This window comes from Didymosphaeria variabile (assembly GCF_027946475.1).
Source record: "Didymosphaeria variabile strain IMI 356815 chromosome Unknown scaffold_6, whole genome shotgun sequence".
Taxonomy (NCBI): domain Eukaryota; kingdom Fungi; phylum Ascomycota; class Dothideomycetes; order Pleosporales; family Didymosphaeriaceae; genus Didymosphaeria; species Didymosphaeria variabile.
Window position 1 is genome coordinate 1653734 of NW_026611625.1, and position 17678 is coordinate 1671411.

The 17678-nt window shown below is 52.9% G+C and overlaps 8 protein-coding genes across 8 annotated transcripts; 5 read left to right on the top strand and 3 right to left on the bottom strand.

Annotated features, from left to right (window-relative positions):
- Positions 1-391: 391 nt before the first annotated feature.
- N0V89_008448 (uncharacterized protein) lies at positions 392-1679 on the bottom strand (the record flags this gene model as incomplete). The annotated part of the gene is made up of 4 exons (XM_056217203.1): positions 392-885; positions 945-1259; positions 1405-1610; positions 1663-1679. The coding sequence occupies 4 exons, from the start codon at positions 1677-1679 to the stop codon at positions 392-394; spliced, it is 1032 nt and encodes a 343-aa protein (XP_056068759.1).
- A 517-nt stretch (positions 1680-2196) lies between these two features.
- N0V89_008449 (uncharacterized protein) lies at positions 2197-3233 on the top strand (the record flags this gene model as incomplete). The annotated part of the gene is made up of 4 exons (XM_056217204.1): positions 2197-2362; positions 2415-2817; positions 2869-2912; positions 2974-3233. 4 exons carry the CDS (start codon positions 2197-2199, stop codon positions 3231-3233), a joined length of 873 nt encoding a protein of 290 aa, XP_056068760.1.
- Positions 3234-3691: 458 nt separating this feature from the next.
- On the top strand, positions 3692-6489 carry N0V89_008450 (uncharacterized protein; the record flags this gene model as incomplete). Its single annotated transcript, XM_056217205.1, has 2 exons — positions 3692-6226; positions 6286-6489. 2 exons carry the CDS (start codon positions 3692-3694, stop codon positions 6487-6489), a joined length of 2739 nt encoding a protein of 912 aa, XP_056068761.1.
- Positions 6490-7311: 822 nt separating this feature from the next.
- Positions 7312-8986, top strand: N0V89_008451 (uncharacterized protein; the record flags this gene model as incomplete). The annotated part of the gene is made up of 3 exons (XM_056217206.1): positions 7312-8358; positions 8407-8768; positions 8815-8986. The coding sequence occupies 3 exons, from the start codon at positions 7312-7314 to the stop codon at positions 8984-8986; spliced, it is 1581 nt and encodes a 526-aa protein (XP_056068762.1).
- Positions 8987-9903: 917 nt separating this feature from the next.
- On the bottom strand, positions 9904-10734 carry N0V89_008452 (uncharacterized protein; the record flags this gene model as incomplete). Its single annotated transcript, XM_056217207.1, has 2 exons — positions 9904-10650; positions 10726-10734. 2 exons carry the CDS (start codon positions 10732-10734, stop codon positions 9904-9906), a joined length of 756 nt encoding a protein of 251 aa, XP_056068763.1.
- Positions 10735-11851: 1117 nt separating this feature from the next.
- On the bottom strand, positions 11852-12277 carry N0V89_008453 (uncharacterized protein; the record flags this gene model as incomplete). The annotated part of the gene is made up of 1 exon (XM_056217208.1): positions 11852-12277. The coding sequence occupies one exon, from the start codon at positions 12275-12277 to the stop codon at positions 11852-11854; it is 426 nt and encodes a 141-aa protein (XP_056068764.1).
- A 411-nt stretch (positions 12278-12688) lies between these two features.
- On the top strand, positions 12689-14158 carry N0V89_008454 (uncharacterized protein; the record flags this gene model as incomplete). Its single annotated transcript, XM_056217209.1, has 3 exons — positions 12689-12940; positions 12988-14025; positions 14078-14158. The coding sequence occupies 3 exons, from the start codon at positions 12689-12691 to the stop codon at positions 14156-14158; spliced, it is 1371 nt and encodes a 456-aa protein (XP_056068765.1).
- Positions 14159-15513: 1355 nt separating this feature from the next.
- On the top strand, positions 15514-16149 carry N0V89_008455 (uncharacterized protein; the record flags this gene model as incomplete). The annotated part of the gene is made up of 1 exon (XM_056217210.1): positions 15514-16149. One exon carries the CDS (start codon positions 15514-15516, stop codon positions 16147-16149), a length of 636 nt encoding a protein of 211 aa, XP_056068766.1.
- Between the last annotated feature and the right edge of the window lie 1529 nt (positions 16150-17678).

Here is a 17678-nt window from a genome sequence, read left to right on the forward strand (position 1 = left end):
TGAGACGATTTTGCAAAAGCATGAATGGAGGCAGGCAATGCCCCAGGCACCTAGCGGTACCTGATCATCATGAATGCACCTTATATATCTTTAAAGTAGTTCTCTCGCGCTAAGAAGAACAAAAGTTCAGAGGCAAGTGTGCATAAAGACGTTGGCGTAGGGACGATCACTGGCCACCCACCCAAACGACAAACCAAAAACATACAACAGCGGGTATTCTCGCGTCGTCACCGACCGCAATACTAATCCGCCGGTACCCTGCTTAAGTACAGCTGAGCGGACGGGAAGCTCTGTATTCAAGGTCCTATGGTCGTATGTGCCAAATGTGGAGCCAGTTTGACTATACGTACTGCAGTTGTACAGTACCCCCACAAGCTAGAACTTCCCCGCTTCAACTCTCCTGCAGCCTCTCCCACTCATTCTTCACAATCGTATCCACCTCATCCTCAATACTGCGCTCCTGCGGCTTCCACCCTAGCAACTTCTTCAACCTCCTTGCCTCACCCCGCGAGTTCAGGCCCCAGCTGATACTCTCAAAGCCAGCGACTTTGTTCGCAGTAGCCTTGTCTAGAGCCTCGGTCTTCGCGAATTGGATATAACCCTGATTTTTGGCAGACTCGGCGATGCGTTGCGAGAGGGAGGACCAGAAGTGTTCGCCATTCTCGGTGAAGTAATATCCCTTGTCGCCCCACAGCCCCTCATCGGTTCTGCCTGCTACTGCGGCCTCTACGAGCAGCACGTAAGCGCGGGATAGGTCGTGCACATGGATGTTGTTCCACCGAGCTTTGCCCCCGCCGATTATGGGCGCTTTCCCGCGTTGTATAGTCAATTTTGCGAGTTCGTAAACTTGACGGCCGCGAGTTAAGGAGGGGCCTCTTCCGTCTCCTGTTCGCTATCAGTCTATTGCTTCTCGCGTAGCCGCGAGAAGGAGGGGTTTGCCATACCATATATCGTCGGCGGACATACCACCGCCGTCTTCACCTTCTCCCCCTGTTTTTTCCCGGTCTCGATGACAATTTCATCGACATTCCTGTGGAACGCTTCACTGGGGAGGTTGACGAGCTCTTCCACGCCTTCGAGGTCGTTGAAGACCTTGTCCGAGTTCTCGCCGAGCTTGCCGTCGCGTGTGTCGAAGTAGGTCAGAATGCCGGTGCCGCCGGTGTGTAGCCAGTAGCCAGGGTTTGAGGAGGTGTGGCCGGAGGTCAGGCCGGATGCGATGGCCTTAGCTGCATTGACGTTGTCGGAGGCGTCTGCTGTATCTGCTGGGTGTTAGTATGCATACTGTGAAGAATGTGCGTCAAGACAGAAGACTTTTAATAGTGAAGAAAATATGAGATGGTAGTGGCATTTTTGCCTCTCACCCCTATTCTCTTCCTGTGCCATTGCTGAAGAAGTAGCACTTACGGATCACGATATCTGCCTTCGCACTCTCCTCCTTAAGCAGGTCGATGGAGTCATTGTCACCTTTCACGGTTCGTACTTTGGGAAACTTAGAAGTAACTTGTTTTCCTTTCTCTTCGGTGCGGACGATGGCTGTATATTCGTAATTCGGATACTTGTTGTAGAGGTGGTAAAGCGTGTCGCCGCCGATGTAGCCGGTGGCTCCGGTGCTGGAATGGTCAGTGACATATTATGAGCTGCATCATCAAGGCAGAGGCGTACATGAAAATCTTGACCATACTGCGCTGAGGGTAGTCAAGACAATTGCAACGAGTGGCGTTTCTAGATGCTAACTGAGACACATATAATAGCTTCAAAAACCATCTTTGCAAAGCATTACCAATATCTTTGGAGCATTCGTACGTCATTGACGCAACCGTATCTACTCATGTATGGCTTGCGCCAAATGCTATTTCCTTTCTGGTTGCGTGCCCCGGCCTGGATAAAGACTTATCCACGCGATGTATCAATTTGCCGCTCATTCATGGCTCTCGCGAGATGTACAGTTACAGGACGAGTAGTTAAGCACTGGTGACTCTACATGGACGAGTAGTTCCCTCGATCTAGCTACCCTGAAAGCAGCCTAGCGTGCAACATGGTGAACCTCGGCCCATGCGAGCGGCCAGCGGGATATCTGATCCATCGGTTAAGCCCCTCCGCATTTCAAGATCGCGGGCTGCGGAAGATACTCTATAAGCTCGCTCTTCTCCACCATAGTCGTAGTTTATCGTCTTGGTCTTCTAGCTGCTGATCAATATGTCCAAGCGCATTGACCAGATCGCAGGTCATCTCAACTACCCCAAGGGTATGTTGGCGGGCCAGACAGCTATCATCACAGGCTCAGGACAGGGAATTGGCGCCGAAGCCGCGAGGCTGTTCGCGAACGAGGGCGCCAGGGTTGTGGTTGCGGATGTGGATGCGAGTACGTGGCATCCGGGCTTGATCTAGTCAACAGCTACCTAAACCACCAGCAGAAAAAGCACAAACCGTAGCCGACGAAATCAATCAGAGTGGCGGCGCTGCCCTTGCGGTCGCCGGCGATGTCCTTGACGACGCATACATTGCCGACCTCATCAAGAAAGCTGCAGATTTCGGAGGCGGCAAGATCCACATCATCGTCAACAATGCTGGCTACACATGGGACGGTGTCATTCACAAGATGACCGACAAGCAATGGCATACCATTGTCGACGTGCACGGCACTGCACCATTCAAGATCATTAGGGCTGCTGCGCCGTACTTTAGAGTCAAGGACGGCGAGCCCAGGAATATCATCAATATCTCGAGTACCTCGGGTGTGCATGGGAACGCAGGACAGATTAACTACGCACTTGCAAAGGCGGGTGTCACTGGGTTGACCAAGACAGTTGCAAAGGAGTGAGTCCAACTTCCCAGTTTGTAGGACGATACTGACACTGACTTGTGCAGGTGGGGTCCAGCTTTCGGGGTGCGGGCGAACACGGTAGCCTTTGGTATTGCCTATCTAAGCGTTTCTTCAATTGTAGAGATCTAGTATACTAACTGAAGCTCTAGGTTTTATCCTGACTCGGTTGACGGCAGCGAAGGAGGCGGGAGCGTTTGTCACGACTCCAGATGGCACAAAGGTTGCGCTCGGCATACCAGGAGCGCAGAAGGCTGGCGGACCTGGTGCAGGAGAGCAGCACTTGGACATCCCACTGAGGAGACCGGGCACCGCCACAGAAGCAGCGAGCGCTGTGCTTGCGCTGGCGAGTCCGCTGATGAGCTATGTTAGTGGACAGACGATCATGGTGACCGGGGGTCGCAATATGTAAATGGTACCGGCGATACGGTACTGCAGTTTACAAGTCCGAGGGACTGGTCGCGTGCATAATGAGATGATATGTTTCGGTGCTGTATATATGTAGCGATTCTGGCAGTAATTCAAAACAAAAATGCATCCTTCCCGCAAGTAATGAAGGGCCAACTGTCGTAACAGAAAGTACGTGTTTCGCCCGTCCCTCAAGATTCCAAGCGTCGGCGGACTTGGTCTCCGAGACCACCACCACTGTCTCCAGAGACACCACCTCTTGCGACAGCCAACACAACGTTGCTTCCTCGCCCTACCTACCCTCGTCGCTCCCTTTCTTATTATTCACCATGTATATGCGCATTCGGTAGTACATCATCATATTCTTAGTAATCGAACGGGACCCCCCTATCGCATCGCACCCATTCAGAACGCTTGTTCACGCACGCTTCCGGGATCCGACCGATCCGCCGCTTCGAGGTCATGGCCGACGAGAAGCACCTCTACGAGATCCGCGAAGAACCTCCGATCCCCACCTACGAAGAAGCCACGTCCTCGTCGGACCCGCAATACTCGCGCCGCGGCCCCCAAGAAGCCTCCGACGATGCAGAGCGGCAGACGCTGCTTGGCCACGACCTGCCCTCAGATCCGAATTCCCAGTCGAACTCGCGCCGCCGCAATGGATACTATCACCCACCTTCGGTGCAGTCGGTGGACGACGACGATGATGGCGACAGCGGGCTCGGAGGTCCGGTGCACGCGGACGAGGAGGCGGAGCTGAGGGAGACGATGGAGGAGATGGATATCTTGGATCCGGAGAGCGCGGATGATGCGCGCGCCAGGAGGAATCGCTCTCGAGGCCGGTTCTCGAAGCGCTTCTATAGCATCACGAACTCGTTGTCTAGTTTCCACCTCCCGAGGATATCGTGGCCGTCTTCGCCTGGCGCGCTCTTTCACTCCTTTAGATCGAAACTGCCGACAATACCGGAGGAGTACAGGCCAGGTTGGGCGGTTGTAGCAAGATTATGCGGGCTTATATTGATTGTGGCTCTGGTATACTTGTTGGTCGTAAGCGAGGTTGTACCTATGGGTGGAGGGGGCCTCGGCGCACCATTCAATCCTGAATGGGTGCGACAGTTCGCCCTCCAAAATGTGGAAAGCTATAGAATACAGGACAACCTCAAGTACGTTACGTCGTACGATCATGTGGCGGGGACAGAGGGAAGCTACATGCTGGGACAGTGGATAGAAGAGAAGTTCAAGGATGCGCACATGGATACATATACCCACGACGAGTACTTTGTGTACTTGAACTATCCAAGTGAGAAAGGCCGCCGAGTGGCTATTGTCGAGCCGGAAGAGAAGAAATGGGAGGCTAAGCTGGAAGAGGGGAATGTGTACGATCCGCCGCGGGCGCAGACAATGACGTTTCATGGACTTTCAGCTTCTGGAAATGTTACGGGTCCGTTGATCTATGTGAACTACGGCGACAAGAAAGACTTCAAAACGTTATGGGATAGTGGCATTGATGTTCAAGGAACAGTCGTGCTGATGAGATACTACGGCTCCCAATCTGATAGAGCGGAGAAGGTCAGGGCAGCTCAAAACGCAGGAGTCGCTGGTGTGATCATGTACTCGGACCCCGCCGAGGACGGCTTCAAGAAAGGCAGGGTATGGCCAGAGGGCAGATGGAGACCTGAGGACAGTGTGCAGCGAGGCTCCGTAGCCCTCTCCAACATGATTGTCGGCGACGTGCTCACACCCGGTCTACCTAGCACAAAAGACCAGAAGCGCATGCCCAAGGACAAGAACCCCGCATTACCGACTATCCCTAGCTTACCCATTTCATGGAAAAACGCACAAAAGCTGCTCCAGTCACTGCAAGGCATAGGCGAGGAGATTGCTCCCGAAGGAAACTACGAGCACTGGATCGGCGGAGTCCCTGACGTGGGCGAAAAGTGGTGGTCCGGACACCCTGACAAGTCTCCAAAGGTCAATTTACAGAACAATCAAGAAGAGGTGGACAAGCAGCGCATCACGAACGTCTTCGGCTCATTCCTTGGCTCCGAAGATAAAGCCAAGAAAATCATCATTGGAAACCACCGTGATTCATGGTGTTTTGGTGCTGCAGACCCAGGATCTGGAACAGCCGTTATGGTCGAAGTCGCGCGTGTGCTAGGCGAGCTGCGTATGCAAGGCTGGCGTCCTCTCCGCACTATCGAATTCGCATCCTGGGACGCGGAGGAGTATAACATGATCGGGTCGACTGAGCACGTGGAAGCTAACATGGAAGAACTACGCGCAAACGCTATCGCATACTTAAATGTCGACGTCGGCGTCACAGGTGACAAGCTCTGGGCAAACGGATCCCCCATCTTCAAGCACGCATGGACCCGCGTGCTAGATCGTCTTATGGACCCGCACCAAAATGTCACCCTCCTCGAGCTCTGGGAAAAGGAACACGGTGGAAAATTAGGCCGTCTAGGCGTAGGCAGCGACTACGTAGCCTTTCAAGATCTCGCCGGCTGCTCGTCTCTCGACTTCGGTTTCTCAGGCCCCGAACACGGCAACATGGCGCACAGCTGCTACGAGACTTTCGAATGGGTTTCCAAGTACACTGATCCAGGCTTCGTGTACCACTCCCTTCTCACGCAGATTTGGATCCTCGTCATCCTCGAGCTCGCCCAGGAGCCCATCATGCCGCTTAAAGTCGACGACTACGCTTCCGCGCTGCAAGAGGAGGGACAAAAGCTTATCGATTGGACGGAGAAGCAGGGCGGCGATTACGACATCGGCATGTTCCAGCCGTTGGTGGATGCTCTCGCGAATGTAGGCGGCAAAGCCCAGGAATTTGTGGAGTGGGAGACCTTGTGGTATAACCAGGTGTATGGTACAGGCGGTTTCGAGACGCAGGGCTTGACGGTGCAGCGCGTGGCGCATAATGCTAGAATGGCGGGCTTTGAATCAGACCTGCTGGACGTCCAGCGCGGAAATGTGAATGGGCAGCAGGAGCACGGTGTAAGTGTCCCCTCCAACTCAAACATATCAGAGATAGAGAGATCGCTAATAACACACAGCTACCCGGCCGCACGCAATTCAAGCACATCATCTTCGGTCCCTCTCGCTACGACGCCAGCGAATCCAACTACATCTTCCCTTTCATTCGAGATGCTATTGAGCGGCACACCCTTGGCGAAACGAAAGATTGGAAGGAAGCCGAGAAGCAGATTAAGAAGACGGTGGAGATTTTGAATCGCGCGGCGGAGAAGTTGGTGCATTAGAAGCCACTGCGTGTTTGTACGTGCATTAGAAGCCAATGCATCTTTGTAGATACAACTTGCATGGGTGGCGTTTGGGAGTTGCGTAGCCTGGTGCAAGAGCATCCAGGATTGGAAGCATTTAGCATTGAGGGATGGACTGTATATAGCGATGTAACGCTTTTTATGTGGTTATTCTTTGATAGGTGGGCTCGTTGACTTGCAGGGCAAGACTTGATCGAATTCTGCTGACGTTTGCAGACGTGGACTTCAATCTAGGGCATCGTAAGCATGCAATGAAAAACATCGTATGCGCTCGTGCGCAAGTACGTCTCGAAAGGGAAGTACTTCTGTAGGTTGACGTCGCGTCGAGTGCGCATTCTGTCTGCAGCATGATTACAGGCGAGGCGATTGGTTTAGAGCATACCGATGAGTTGCTGCAGCGTCGCAAACGCTGCTACTCGACGTACTGGGAAGTGTTGCACAACATGTATGCGCTGACACCCTGGCTCGAGAAGCGGGGAAATAGACAAGTAGGGAATTCGTGACGCCGATTCGGTGAGCATTGCCCCTATGCTCTTCATCAAAAGCTGACCTGGAGAACATTCTGCACATTCCCGCGCAATCTCGGGTGTACCTGTGCGACTTTCGCATCTCCCGCGGTGACCAATCTTCTGCCGAACCTGCACCTAACAGTTTGTCCGTACAGGTCTAAGCCATCTCAGCCCGTCCAAGACAATGAAGTAAGAAGTGATACTGCACTTTAGACACTCAGTTTTGACATCGCTTAGTCTCCACGACAATATACTCGTCAAGTTCTATGAGGCTTACCCAATCGTCGCCGTAATGATCTCTAATGTCGTCTTCTACTTCTGCTTCTCTCTGATCGGCCGACGCAGACGCAGACGCACCTTCAATACGTTTCCTTTTCCCCCAGGCCCTAAGGCTCTCCCCCTTATTGGGAATCTCCATCAACTCCCTCTCAAGAAGCCCTTCCTCTACTTCGCTCAACTGTCTAAAATATATTCTTCGCCTATCATCGGCTTGCGGTTTGGCCGGCAGCCCGTGGTGGTACTCAACACCTGGCGCGCAGTGCACGATCTTTTCGACCAGCGGGGCGCAATCTACTCTTCGCGTCCCTACATCCCGATGGTCGACTACGTCGTCCCAGGCCCGTACCATGTGGCCTTCATGCCGCATGGCCGAAATTGGAGGCGAGGTCGAGCAGCGCTAGTTTCCTTCTTGAAAGACGAGGAGTTGGAAAAAATATTACCCATTCAGCAAGCAGAATCTACGCAAATGGTCTTCGAGATATTGAAAGAACCAAAAGGGTTCGAGAAACATGTTCTCCGTGCTTTTTGCGCCGTCATTATGGAAAGCGTGTATGGTGTACGGGGCACGAGGGAGCTTACGGATCGCTTCTTCGAAATACAGGATGAGTGGGCGGGAATACTGGACATGGGCGCGATGCCGCCGCTGAGTGTATTGCCGTGGTTGAAGTATGTTCCGAGCGTGCTGACGCCGTGGCCTGGATGGAGGAAACGCAGTGCCAATGTCGGCGAGGCGCAAAGAGGGTTTTACCAAGAGTTGTTCGAACAGGGGAAAAAGAACATTTGCGAGGGCAAAGCGAAAGAAAGCTTCTTAGCTAATTTACTAAAGCGAAAAGAGAAGGAAGGCTTCACGGATATTGAGTTGGTATATATTGCGGGGTTCTTAATCGAGGCTGGGGCGGATACGACAGCGGTAGCCTCGCTGATTTTCATCCTGGCGATGGCTGCGAATCCACACGTGCAGAAGAGGGGGCAGGAAGAAATTGATCGTGCGTTTGGAGACAAATTGCCAGCCAATATTGATGCGCCGCAATTACCGTACCTTCAGGCTATTTTATGGGAAGTGAGTGGACATGTGTTGAGTACATACAGGAGCGACTGACACTATCAGGTCCTTCGCTGGCGCCCGAGTTTTCCCTTGAGCATTCCGCACGCTACAAGCAAAGACGACATCTACGAGGGCTACTTTATCCCAGCTGACGCCACAGTGTTGATGAACACATGGGCGATACATCATAACGAAGAAGATTATCCCAATGCGGACGTGTTCGATCCTGCACGCTGGCTTGTGGACGACTCCAGCTCTACACTACATGGGCACAGCGCTGACTCTGTTTTTCTTTCAACCGATGAAGCTTCTCGCAGGCGAACGTATGCGTTTGGTGCGGGAAGAAGAGTCTGCGCCGGCCAAGAGATGGCGGAGAGGAGCTTGTTGTTGTCCATGGCGAAGTTGCTTTGGGCGTTTGATATGCGGTGAGTTATGTAAGTATCATGACTAAAATGTGCTGATATGTCGTAGGCCCGAGGCAGGAACGGTGTTAGACACAAATGTTGAAACCGGATTCAAAGATGCAGTTCTGACGGGACCGAAGGATTGTAAGATCGATTTCAAGATTAGGAGCGACCCGAGGGAGGTTGCCATTGGTAAAGGATGGGAGCGCGCCAGCACTATTCTCAGTAAATTCGGATGAGCGTGAGGTCCAATTGAATGTTTGCTATAGGAAGACCGAATACTATGCTAAGCTATGATAACAACCGCTTTCTAATGGAAGGGCTACTACGAATTCCGAGTATCTCCAACACATTAACATTGTGGTATCTTTGACCAAGACCAGTATGCTATCAGATGGCACACTAGACGTAAAAAGAATGTGTTTAATGGAAGACGACTCAGGATTATAAGCTTTAGCCAGCACCGACTGATTGTAGCTGAGACCGCTTGGCGCAATAACATTGCAGGAAGAGCTTTGGCCAGTACCTAACTGCCCCTAGAAAAGACAGTACAGGCTAGGGCATCAGCATAGTTACATCATTTGTTCTTATTAGAAACATAACGATGGCTAGCTAGTATCACCTTCCCATTTTACTCATCTGTCTGAGGAATGTAAGCACACAAAGAGAGCTTCCGGAAGAGACAATGTCGGCTCTTTCCCTTGACGTTTCTACTCCAATAGATTTGTTTCTAAAAGGTTCGAGGGTCCCTCCACATGGTGCGTTCCGTGTCCATTTAATCAGTTCCGAAGGAACTCATCAGGAAATGCGTGCCTCTGTGCCCTCTGTAGCCTACAAAAGACCAGTGGTTTACCGACATGTTATTTTTGGCAGTAGATTGGAAAGTTAGTGACTCCGATTCTAAGGCGGCCTGCGTGAGGTAGCTCTAGGTCGGGGTGTCTAGGATGAAGAGCGGAACCATGTTGATGCTTTTCAACATTGCACAACTACAGGGCAAGGCAATCCTAGCATTATGCATGCGACATAGGCGGGTCAGTGTTCGCGATAAGAGGGCCGGAAACACGTAAGATGAATATTTCAACGCAGTATGGACATGGCTGGCATGGTCCCGAAAATTACAAGGAAGTTGCCATATAGCTCTCTTGCATTGAGGCGATCAAGCACTCCAGTCCACCCACGCAGTATTGCCCGCCTTTCCACTCTTGAAAAATTGAAAGACCTTCGCAGGGCTAGAATAAGGCTGCCACTGCTTCTCAGTCAAAATTCGCGTGACGTTACCCACGATCCTACCGGTCTTGTTCCATCCAGGCCCATACGTCTTGTACTCCGCCATAAATGTCAGATTGGTAACCCTTGGGTCCGTCGTGCTCCAGTCGATATAGCCACTCGGCCTGATAGAGGCATCAAGATACGTATTCGCAAAGATAGAACGGTGCTGCGCGTTCCACGGGCGACCCAAAGCACACTTCCCTACCATGGCCAGAGCAATCGAAGAGTTGGCTGCAACGATGTTCGACTGGTGGATGTAGACGCCGAATTTGTTCTCATATGTGGTATTGGTGCCTTTCCAAGCTGTGATGCCCCCGCCGCAGCTGCGCATGAGTAGATCTGAGTCTTCGATCCAGAGAGTGCCGAAGCCGTAGAGGAAGTCGGTCTGACCGGCAATTTCGCACTTAGACATGTAGCTGTTGGCTAGCTTGCCTACGTAGATAGTGTCCTGGTAGGACTTGAAGGAGCAGTGGTAAAAGCCGGTGTTTGCGTATGAGGTTGACAATGCAAGCGAAGGCCCTGCGGAGTAAGGAAGGTAGTCGTTGGTGAAGTTGAGATTGTATGCGCGAAAATCAAAGTTGCCAAAGGGGGGTATCTGCCGGTACAGCATTCCCAGTTGGTCCCGCGCCGGTCGCTGAGGAGTTGAACGTTGGCGCAATCGTCAAGGTTGAGGTCCATGCGTTGTCGTACGAACCGGTGGTGGCGGTACCGGTCGCATTGTGCCAGACGACTTCGACAGTGTTCTTCGCTAGACTCTCCGCATCGCTTGTCTGACCAAGAAGATACAGTGGCCCGGGACGCGTGACGTTGACCTGCTCCGTATACTGACCGGGGAGTATAAGGATGTGATGTGTCGAATTGTCATGGGGGAGAGACAGAATAGCCGATTGAATGCTCGAAAAGACGTTCTTCTTGGAAGCATTGGCATAGCCTGAGTCAACAAGCAGTGTATGCCTCGGACAGCCTTCGAGCGGGTCAAGCGTATGCTTCTGACATGCCAGCCGGTCTCTCTTGCTCAAAGCCAGACAGCTCTGCGGGTTAAACAACAAGCCGAGGATGGAAAGCCATGACAATGAGGTCGATACTGAAGGCATCTTGAATGTTGAGATGGCTGACCCTGCTCTACTGAGTGTGAGGACCCCTGGCTTAATATACCCCTTCCACCCAGAGCCGCGGATATTTAGATGAGCGTGCATGGTCCCTTGAACCAGGTCCAAGCTGTGGCAACCAAGCTAGGGCAGTGTTCTTCGGATCGGCAGCCATATGAACAAGCTTTGCCTCGGTCGCAGCAGCCATTACGCGTAGATGTCTAGCTGTGTGGAGTTTGGAGCGCGGGTGGAATCTGGGGAAAGGGCAAGCCCATGCGGGGGGGGGATGTTGCAGGATGGGAAATCTCGAGATCCGCCAATCAGAGACCAACTGGCGTCCACCACTAACGGTGCCTCGCTGCGATATCAAATCTCGTTTCCCACCCTCATCAAACGTCGTCTTAACTTAGACGGTGTCTAGATCATATCCCAATCGTTCGACCCGAACTACACGCATATATCGATGCCGAGCTACGCTCGACGTAGTTTGCGGTTGACTCCATACAGCTCCATATACTACCTACGTGGACTGACGTTAGCTGTTTGCGATCCGGTGGTTAGAGAATGACAGGTAGCCTGACGGATTATCTGCATCTATATATTGGGAGGGCCGACCGCGTGAAGGTGGCCCAGGGACTACCAGTTGCAATTGAACCGTGAGGCAAAGGGCCGCGCATGTCGGATTGATGGAAGTGTCGATGAGGTATCGAATGCTACCTAGCTATATGGCATGCCTGGTCTCTTTGTTCAATAATCATTACGTGGGGAGCTCTCTATGACCTCCCCAATTGCCACAGCTCTCAGCTTCTCCCTCACCAGAAACCGCTCTTCATCCTCGGCCAGCTTCTCCATGACCCCTGGCTGCATATACATCTTGTTGAAATCGTTGAAATCGTTTTCGTCCTCCCACGAGACCTCCGCAATGCAGTCGTAGTCGAAGTCTTCCGGAGTGCCTCTCAGCACCAGCGGTGGATAGCCGGCGTCGGCCGAAACATTGGAATCTTTGCTGTCACTGTTTGCGCGAGCAAGGTAACAGCGCCGATGGCGTAGAGGTGCCACGGAGCCGAAGATGGATTTGATGAGCGGGATGTGAGTGCTCTCGTAGTAGTCTCTGAACTGCTTGGGAGTAAGGGTTGGCTTGCGAGTCAAGTAGAGGATGGTAACGTAAGTCATGCTGACCAGCAATCAAAGGCACACGAATGCTTGATCACAGGACGGTAACTGGGACGTTTATAAGTAAATGGCTGTTAGTAGAGCAAAATCGCGATGTCACTCGCGTTGTTTGATTCGGCATAGTTGGCAAGGTGGACAAGAGAAGAGAGTTTTAGTCCGAGGGCGAACGCGAGCCGGGGAAGTCGCGCGGTCGCTCCTACCCCTCCTGTGGCGCAGCCGCTGTGGCTGGTGCCACCCACAAGCGAATTCAGATTTGGCCCGCATCGAAATTCACGACCACGCCGCAGACAACGACCGTCTTGTTTTCGCCCTAACCTCACGCGGATCGCTGGCCGGAGTGCGATTGAGAAATTGCAAGAACGCGTTCCTCCGTAATATCAGGAAAACGACGCAGCGCGCGCACCCGACAACATGTCTGACGCAGAGGAGGAAGTCATGGCGAACGAGTACCGCGAGGCGGCCCAGTACGATGGAATGGACGACCTCGATCGGGTACCGTCCATGGGCAGCGGCGGAGACATTCAGGCGCAACTCGCAGCCGCAGCGACACCTCTCGAGTTCCAAGCGACCCTTGAGACCAAATTTGCGAGCTACGACAACTACTGCAACCTGTTCCACTTCATCTTGAACTCGGACGGGCCTGTAGATATCGATGTTCCCAACGTGAGATTTCCTGCCTGCTTGTAAAGCGTAGCTAACACACCACACAGTCTTCGTGGGCCTGGGACGTCGTCGACGAGTTCATCTACCAATTCAACAGCTTCTGCGGCTACCGCCAAAAGGTCGCTTTCAAGCACGAGAACGGGGAGGAGATTCAACTTCTGCGGGAGAACCCTAACACGTGGGGTTGCTACAGTGTGCTCAACGTCTTATACTCTCTCATCCAGCGATCACAAATAAGCGAGCAGCTGAACGCGGTCAAGCGAGGAGAGGATGCGAAACAATACGCAGGAGAGTATGGCTCAAGGCCGCTGTACCAGATGCTCGGATACTTTTCCGTCATCGGTCTTCTGCGCGTACACTGCCTGCTGGGAGATTTCAGTCTGGCACTCAAGACGCTGGACGACATTGAGCTCAACAAAAAGTCCATGTTCCCCCGTGTCATGGCCGCTCAGTTCACCACCTATTACTACGTTGGTTTCTCCTACATGATGATGCGCCGCTACGCCGACGCAATCCGCATGTTCAGCCACATCCTCGTCTACGTCTCTCGGACGAAGAACTTCCAGAAAAACGCCCAGTACGACTCGATTACGAAGAAGAACGACCAGATGTACGCTCTCATCATGATCTGCGTGGCCTTTCACCCTACCCGACTGGACGACACCATCCACACGGCGCTTCGCGAGAAGTACGGAGAGCAGTTCAACAGGTTACAGCGCGGTGGACCTGAGAACCTGCCCCTCTTCGAGGAGCTTTTCCGATCCGCCTGCCCCAAGTTCATCAACCCCACCCCGCCAGATTTCGATAACCCGGAAATCAACATCGATCCGGTTGAGCACTACCTCGGCATCTTCATGGATGAGGTCAAGAACACCATGATGTCGCCTACGGTCAAGAGCTACCTTAAGCTTTACTCCACAATGGATTTGAAGAAGCTTGCTGGATTTCTTGAGGTCGACCCGGAGAAGCTGAGGTGCTGGCTGCTTGTCAACAAGCAGAGGAACCGACAGTTGAGGTGGAGCGAGGGTGGACTGCTTGAGGGGGATATTGTGCACAGCAGCGACCTTGACTACGCCATGGAAGGAGTACGTACCTCACCTCAAACATTCTCCATTTCGCATGACTAACAGAAATCAGGACCTTATTCATGTCTCTGAGGCGAAGGTGGGTCGCAAGCTCGTTGACTGGTATCTGCGCAACCTGGCTAGGACGTATTAGGAGGACTTCCTGGCGAGGGGCGCATCGATCAACTACATCTAAAGCATTGCGGCTTGGAGTTTGGGCAGGATTCTAGGGAAGTGTCAAAAACATGACTTGGAATAGGAAGCATTTCATGACTGGCGTGAGGTTGTCTAGCTTATGGGTTGTCATGGCCCGGGACTTCGCTACGAGAAGAACAGAGACCTGTTATGGTCGGGCGTGGTGCGAGTGAAAGGAAAGTGGAAGCTCATAGAGACCCCTGATACCAAGAGGGGCAATTGTTTGCTCCGAGAAATGAAGAATTCAGAATGTTCAGCAAGTTGTGAACTCAATAGCATCGTCCCTGAGGATCTATACTGTGAAGAGACACCTCGGACATAGACCAAGAATCATAAGATCATACACAATAGCTATGCCGCGAAGTGTTCGAGTTTTCTTGTTTGTTGACTATGACTGTTCGAAGTTGTGGAAATGAAAGCCGCAGATTGACGAGATCCTTGCTGGCGGACCAACAGCGGGCCTTCTCTAGCAACAGCCCTTGCACATGGACTACTACAAAGCGCGGCACGTCCAAACAATCCCTCCCGCTTGACAGAGGCCACACGCCAGGCCCGTAAGTCCGACCCAGGGCGAGCAGAATCCCTTGTCGCCAAAACAACCACCAGCAGTTATGTAAACGGCTCAACGCGCCTTCTCCCTCTACCGTGGCGCCGCAGCTGCCTTTCCACGTTTTCTCCATATACACTTGCCCCGCCGTGCGCCCGCTCGTATCTCAACACCACACGGAATTCTTGACGTGACGACGTTACGCGCAATAGAACCGAGGAAGAACACACAAGCAAACACGATGCCTGATCTCAACTCAGTGCCCGTCTCGCCGAGGAACCCCACGTCGAACCCCACGGCGACGGGTGCGCAAGCTGCGAGCTCTACGACTTCGGCGCAGGCTTCGCGGCAGTCGTCTACCCCAGCTTCGCGGCGCGCTTCGCAGATATGTAAGTATACATCTCCTGCTCTGAGAGTGACCCTCGCACGTTGCGTGTGGTGGGCATTTGAAGTCGTTGTCAGCCGGGGCCTTGGTCAAGCTACGTTCACCATCCACCTTACCACCAGTCACAGTATATCGCAGCCCATATAAAGCTCTCGGTCGTTGGTTTTGTGCAGCGCGCTACCCCAGACTACCGAACAAGCGCGCGCTGTAACTATCGATAACGACCTACAGTACGATCGTCGTCTCCACTCATTCTCTACTGTGGAATTCCACTGACCACAATCCATATGCAGACCCCATGAGTCCTCCACCGTTACCATTCGCCTCTCCCGGCGGTAGCATTCCCGTGTCTACAACCCACGCTGCACCTCTAAGCCCAAGCATGTCGGGCACTGTTCCGAGTTTCGATGCAGCAGGTGTACCGATGCGCCATCCACGCCCTCTCACGGCTGCAGAGCTCCACCTCGAGCTGGAGAAAGAACAAGAAGCTGTTGTGAACCGTCTGACACGCGAGCTCTCCGCTCTGCGTGCCCACTCGGCATCGGTAGCGTCCACGGCTTCGAGTGTTACTTCAGGCGTGCACGTTGACCACGATATCATCGGCTCTACCCATCCCACTTCCGCGCGTCGTCACCGTAGCTCTTCGAGTGTATCCCGCACCAGCACCAATGCGCCTTACGGCATTCCGATCAACCCTGCTACGGCCACCATCCCGCATCACCGCTACTCCGTGTCGTCGCAACCCGCAACGAGCGATCCCTCGGCTGCGCAACAAGCGAGGAGCGCAAGCGTAGTGAGCACGCCCCGATATGAGGAAGTCGCACACTATCGGCAAGAACTCGAGGAGGCAAAGCGCGAGAACGATGTACTGAAGAGGAGAATCCGGGAGCTAGAAAGGGCACTCCGGAGCGGTGGAGACGCAGTGGATACTCAGAGGGGTAGGACAGGCGCACCGACGTCTGCACCGACGGGTGGTGAGGCCACGGCGACGAGCGCAGCGGCAGGTCCGACTCTATAGCGGGTCATGAGATGGGTATGCTTTATGAGCGCAGATCACCTTATTGTGCAATGGAGAATATTGAGAAACACGACTCGATCAAGATTTCACGGCCGAACGAGATGAATTGTCCAATGCAAGCCGGGCAGCGGCGCGGTAGCTGCACGATTTCTATGACTGAATGAATAGACGGACTCTTTCTTGCTATGTTTCCTGTCCTTTTCGAACATCTTCTTCTCCAAATAATTACCCGCGGTCGATGCGGTGATTAATCTTACTGGCCCGTTGCTTTCTCAATCGCAGATTTAGTGCCGAATTCCTATCTTCCCGGGGCGTAGCAAAGAGCGAATTCCAGCCAAGCGCGCCAACACGTACATGATGAGCATGTCGTCGATATCAATGGGTGCTTGCACAGCCACCTAGAATGGTGCTAATGTGGTAGGTAATGCATTGGACCCTGCAGGACTTGGGGGCTTCTTAATCTACGTCATAGGGATAAGCAACGGCGCACGAGGGGTTTGACCGAGGTCAGGATTTCGGGGTGACGGTTTCACCGGGGCAATGAGCTTGGGTATATGTAGGAAGTAGGCCTCTCGACAGACGTAATATTCCCCAAACATACTGCCTTCCAACACTGTAGACTTGATACCCTGACGCACCTCCTGGGATTGATGTAAAGAACACTTGAAGGCATTGGACAAGCGAAGAGTACATATACGGCTACGTCACTGTACTGTTGTCCATTGGTTGCGGACGAAAACCAACGCTTGTAACCAGCACTAGGCATACATCCAGCCTTACTTGAAGCCATGGAAACAGTGCTCGCGCGAGCCTCGGAACCTGTGAAAGAGCTGGAAACCGAGAAGGACGAAGCGTCTCCAGTACTTCCGGAGGTTCAGGAGTCTGGTACAGTATTGCCTGATGGTAATGGTCTTGAGCTGATGATTGAGCAGCACCTGCATCTCAGTCTATGTCACAAGCTATTGTCGAAGCATCGGAGAAAGGTGTGATGGTCGAGAACGCATGCGCGGGAGGTTGGCCGACAGACAATGGTGCACAAATCGAAGGTGGAGATGAGGAAGAGAAGAGAACGTGGGATGGGGTTGGGGTTGGGGAGGATGGGTGTAGGCATGTTAGGTGGAAGGGAACGGATGCTTGAGGGTTCCAAGGGTCATGTTGTTTGATGGGATGCAAAGCGAAGGAGCAACATGGCGTTGGGCTGTTTTCAGTGAAGGCAACATTCATTCGATGGCATGTATTACGATTCAACTGCGCTCCTGCTTTTACGATCAATAGCGCAGAAACTCGCGACGAGACCCCAGCCACTAAGATGGCACAGGAATTACACAGGAACCGAGAGCGAAGGCCGTGGAGCGAATCGGGCAACTTGGCAAGGGTTCGCCCTTTTCTTGATTCCTTGACCTGGATACAATAGAGGGAGACTCACTCGTTTGACTCTTTGCTCCGTTGGGTGAGCTGGCCCACATTGGGCTACACAGTTGACGTAAACGTAGATTGAAGCTGGGTAGAAGCCCGCATTCGGTAGCACT